This window comes from Dendroctonus ponderosae, unplaced genomic scaffold (genome assembly GCF_020466585.1).
Source record: "Dendroctonus ponderosae isolate FM_Combo_2020 unplaced genomic scaffold, Dpon_F_20191213v2 Dpon_F_20191213_700, whole genome shotgun sequence".
NCBI lineage: Eukaryota > Metazoa > Arthropoda > Insecta > Coleoptera > Curculionidae > Dendroctonus > Dendroctonus ponderosae.
In genome coordinates, this window is record NW_026018918.1 from 1 (window position 1) to 4,962 (window position 4,962).

Consider the following 4,962-nt stretch of genomic DNA (forward strand, 5'->3'; position numbering starts at 1 on the left):
ATTAACGTTGTTACGACTGAATGGACTTTTCAATTCTCTATCCAACGATGCCAAAACGAATTCTGTGGCTCGAATGGTTCTTGAGAAACTTCGAATTAAGGCCATTTAGTTATCTCTGGAATGATGTAAAAACGAGCGTTTTTGCTCATTTTGCTTCCGAAAAACATGCAAAACGGGACGAAAAACACGAAATTTTGCAATAATCTTGCGCGACCCTTGCTCAAAACGACGATCATTTTCATAATTTCATAGATAACAGAAGACATGGCACTTTAAATATGAAATAGAACTGGATGTTTCCTTTGTGATAAAACCTCGTACAAAATTAAACCTACCTAAAGATAAGAAGACATTTTGCTGCCTTATTTAACCAGATTAGCGATTTTATGCGTGTGAGTTGAGTCTAGTTTTGAAGTTGCTCAACGCAGTGAGACTTAAATCGCGCAAAATTCTTCTACCGGACCAAAATGATCCTAACTTTGACCTGCCTGGTATTATCGACTATCTACCAGGTGCGATCAACTGAAGTGGTGCTGAGAGAAGCTGTAGCTACCATACAGGGCAATGGCACCAACTCCGTAAGCGGCGGTGTGTACTTCAAGGAAACTCCATCCGGGTCTGTAGAAGTTTCCGGAACCGTGACCGGCCTGACTTCCGGTGAGGAAAATTTAAATTTTCAACTAGAGAGTGAGTAGAAGAAAAACTTTTTTAGGATTGCACGGGTTTCACGTCCACATGTACGGCGATCTGACCAACGGATGTTTGTCTACTGCTGACCACTACAATCCGCATAACGTAAATATGAACCTACAAAAATCATAGTCGATAAGAAGAAAGGTGGAAGAAGTTAGGGGAAAAATGAACGTATTTATAATGAAACCTTAGAATGCAGAGCGGGTCAATGTTGGTTAAATAACATGTGGAACTGGACAAATACAAAATATGGGGGTTTCATTGAGGGCGCTGCGAATTTTTCCCTTCAAACCGTTCAGAAGCTGTGAAACTTGTGAAACTGTGTTGTTTGGTGTTTTGTGTATTGGGGCCGCTCTGTGCGTCAATGCGCTGTAACACCTCGCCTCTCACGGCGCAACACCTGGAATACCACTTAAAGTTCTTGTGCGGGCAGTAAAGAAGAGTGCGCCCTAAAAGTCGCCAAAATTTCGAACTTCGTTCATTGTTAAGAAAATTTTGCTTACAATTTGAAAAATTGTTGCGGACACAATTTGCTTCGAGTTTTTCGAAAATAAATTTCTCGGAAACGAAAAATGCTCTGGAAGCTCAGAGTTGTGCGTTCAGTAAAGAAGAATGCGCCCTAAAAGTCTCGAAAATTTCCAACTTCGCTCATCGTTAAGAAAATTTTGCTTAAGATTTGAAAAACTGTTGCGGGACACAATTTGCTTCGCGTTTTTCGAAAATAAATTTCTCAGAAACGAAAAATGCTCTGCAAGCTCAGAGTTGTGCGTTCAGCGAAGAAGAGTGCGCCCTAAACATCGCCAAAATTTCGAACTTCGCTCATCGTTAAGGAAACTTTGCTTACGATTTGAAAAAACTGTTGCGGGACACAATTTACTTCGCGTTTTTCGAAAATAAATTTCTCAGAAACAAAAAATGCTCTGCAAGCTCAGAGTTGTGCGTTCAGTAAAGAAGAGTGCGCCCTAAAAGTCGCCAAAATTTCGAACTTCACTCATCGTTAAGGAAACTTTGCTTACGATTTGAAGAAACTGTTGCGCATAACGTAAATATGAACCTACCAACCACAAATAACGCAAGATTTTGCTAATGGCACCTTCTAGGTGGCACATGGGGGCAAAAATGCAAGCACACGCCACGTGGGCGACCTGGGAAACATCGATGGTGGGCAAACAGGCACAGCCTCAATCCAGATCATCGATTCCGTAATTTCTTTGAGCGGACCCCATAGCATAATTGGGCGGGCGGTGGTTATTCATCAAGACGAAGACGATTTGGGTTTAGGTAAAGTATCCAAGAGAGGGTAGTGAAGAATTGGGAAGAAACGGGAGTTTTAGGAGGACATGAAGATTCGTTGACCACAGGACGCGCAGGGCCCAGGATCGGGTGTGGAGTGATCGGAATGTTGTAAGTTGCAGCTTATTTCCTCAATGAAGATGGGCAAGAGGTGATTTTTTGCGATTTTAGGGGCGATCCCATTTCGGCTTCCCATCAAGTGCTGCCTGCAATGATGACCACCTTAGCAATGTTACTCACAGCAGGGAGGCTTTTGCGTTAAAGCGGGCAAATGTATATTTAAAACAAAAATCATAGTCGATAAGAAGAAAGGTGGAAGAAGTTATGGGAAAAATTAACGTATTTATAATGAAACCTTAGAATGCAGAGCGGGTCAATGTTGGTTAAATAAGATGTGGAACTGGGCAAATACAAAATATGGACCGTTTTATTGAGGGCGCTCCAAATTTTTCGCTTCAAACCGTTCAGAAACTGTGAAACTTGTGAAACTGTGTTGTTTGGTGTTTTGTGTATTGGGGCCGCTCTGTGCGTCAATGCGCTGTAACACCTCGCGTCTCACGGCGCAACACCTTGAATACCACTTAAATTTCTTGTGCGGTCAGTAAAGAAGAGTGCGCCCTAAAAGTCGCCAAAATTTCGAATTTAGTTCATTGTTAAGAAAATTTTGCTTACAATTTGAAAAACTGTTGCGAACACAATTTGCTTCGCGTTTTTCGAAAATAAATTTCTCAAAAACGAAAAATGCTCTACAAGCTCAGAGTTGTGCGTTCCGTAAAGAAGAGTGCGCCCTAAAAGTGGCCAAGATTTAGAACTTCGCTCATCGCTAAGGAAACTTTGCTTACAATTTGAAGAAACTGTTGCGGGACAGTTTGCTTCGCGTTTTTCGAAAATAAATTTTTCAGAAACGAAAAATGCTCTACAAGCTCAGAGTTGTGCGTTCAGTAAAGAAGAATGCGCCCTAAAAGTCGCCAAAATTTCGAACTTCGCTCATCGTTAAGGAAACTTTGCTTACGATTTGAACAACTGTTGCGGGACATAATTTGCTTCGCGTTTTTCGAAAATCAATTTCTCAGAAACGAAAAATACTCTACAAGTTCAGAGTTGTGCGTACAGCAAAGAAGAGTGCGCCCTAAACGTCACCAAAATTTCGAACTTCGTTCATCGTTAAGGAAACTTTGGTTACGATTTGAAGAAACTGTTGCGGGACACAATTTGCTACGCGTTTTTTGAAAATAAATTTCTCAGAAACGAAAAATGTTTTACAAGCTCAGAGTTGTGGGTTCAGTAAAGAAGAGTGCGCCCTAAAAGTCGCCAAAATTTCGCACTTCGCTCATCGGTAAGGAAACTTTGCTTACGATTTGAAGAAACTGTTGCGGGACACAATTTGCTTCGCGTTTTTCGAAAATAAATTTCTCGGAAACGAAAATGCTCTGCACGCTCAGAGTTGTGCGTTCAGTAAAGAAGAGTGCGTCCTAAAAGTCGCCAAAATTTCGAACTTCCCTCATCGTTAAGGAAATTTTGCTTACGATTTGAAAAAACTGTTGCGGGACACAATTTGCTTCGCGTTTTTCGAAAACAAATTTCTCAGAAGCAAAAAATGCTCTACAAGCTCAGAGTTGTGCGTTCAGTAAAGAAGAGTCCGCCCTAAAACTCACCAAACGTTTGAACTTCGCTCATCGTTAAGGAAACTTTGCTTACGATTTGAAGAAACTGTTGCGGGACACAATTTGCTTCGCGTTTTTCGAAAATAAATTTCTCAGAAACGAAAAATGCTCTACAAGCTCAGAGTTGTGCGTTCAGTAAAGAAGAATGCGCCCTAAAAGTCGGCAAAATTTCGAACTTCGCTCATCGTTACGGAAACTTTGCTTACGATTTGAAAAAACTGTTGCGGGACATAATTTGCTTCGCGTTTTTCGAAAATCAATTTCTCAGAAACGAAAAATACTCTACAAGTTCAGAGTTGTGCGTACAGCAAAGAAGAGTGCGCCCTAAACGTCGCCAAAATTTCGAACTTCGCTCATCGGTAAGGAAACTTTGCTTACCATTTGAAAAACTGTTGCGGACACAATTTGCTTCGTGTTTTTCGAAAATAAATTTCTCAGAAACGAAAAATACTCTACAAGTTCAGAGTTGTGCGTTCAGTAAAGAAGAGTGCGCCCCAAAAGACGCGAAAATTTCCAACTTCGCTCATTTTGCTTGCTGCTGAAAATTTTGCTTAAGATTTGAAAAAACTGTCACGGACACCTTTTGCTCCGCGTTTCTCGAAAATAAATTTCTCAGAAACGAAAAATACTATTCGAGTTCGCATTTAAAATACAGGCAAAACTGAAAACTGTTTACTTTTTTTGGCAAAAAAACATAAAACTGCATCCCATTTTTGCATATGTGAAGCGGTTCTTTATCGAAAAGCTTCAGATGAGTCTGATGTAAAAACACCAAGCCACTCAAAATATTCTCAAAGTTTAAAAATTAACCACGAAAGAACCAACAGCTCAATCCACCCTATGAGTCAGTTTATGAGCATGACTAACAGTTCAACATCTACAGGGCAATGAAGGGAAAAGTAATGCCAATATTCCCGAAATCTGCATCGTAGCACCTAAAAATATGTACTAAGCAAAAAAACCGCGAAATTCGCGAAATGAACTCAATTTTTCCCTGCGCTTTTCAAGCAAGCCTCAAGCAATAACCTCCTAGCAAACAATGTATTTTACCATATTCGTTGAAAAATGATAGCTTAATTCTTTGTCCATTAATCATTGCAACAGAGCGTTGCTCAACCGCTAAATAAATCCCTTCAATTGTGAGCATTCTCTATATGCATATAATTAAATAAATTGAAACATTCTTAGTTAGATACAGCGGGGTAATTAATTAAATGACTGTGTTTGAGAGCTTTTATGTGTGCACACATATTTTTAGAGTGGCAGGTGCAAATATTGCAGTTAAATGTGTTTGCAGCACGATTAAAAATAA

General features: G+C 40.0%; 1 protein-coding gene across 1 annotated transcript; it reads left to right on the forward strand.

Moving 5' to 3' along the window:
- Positions 1 to 372: 372 nt before the first annotated feature.
- On the forward strand, positions 373 to 2,416 carry LOC109536457 (superoxide dismutase [Cu-Zn]). Its single transcript, XM_019902682.2, has 5 exons — positions 373 to 657; positions 713 to 795; positions 1,794 to 1,974; positions 2,028 to 2,097; positions 2,158 to 2,416. Exons 1-5 carry the CDS (start codon positions 468 to 470, stop codon positions 2,246 to 2,248), a joined length of 615 nt encoding a protein of 204 aa, XP_019758241.1. The 5' UTR covers positions 373 to 467; the 3' UTR covers positions 2,249 to 2,416.
- Positions 2,417 to 4,962: the final 2,546 nt, after the last annotated feature.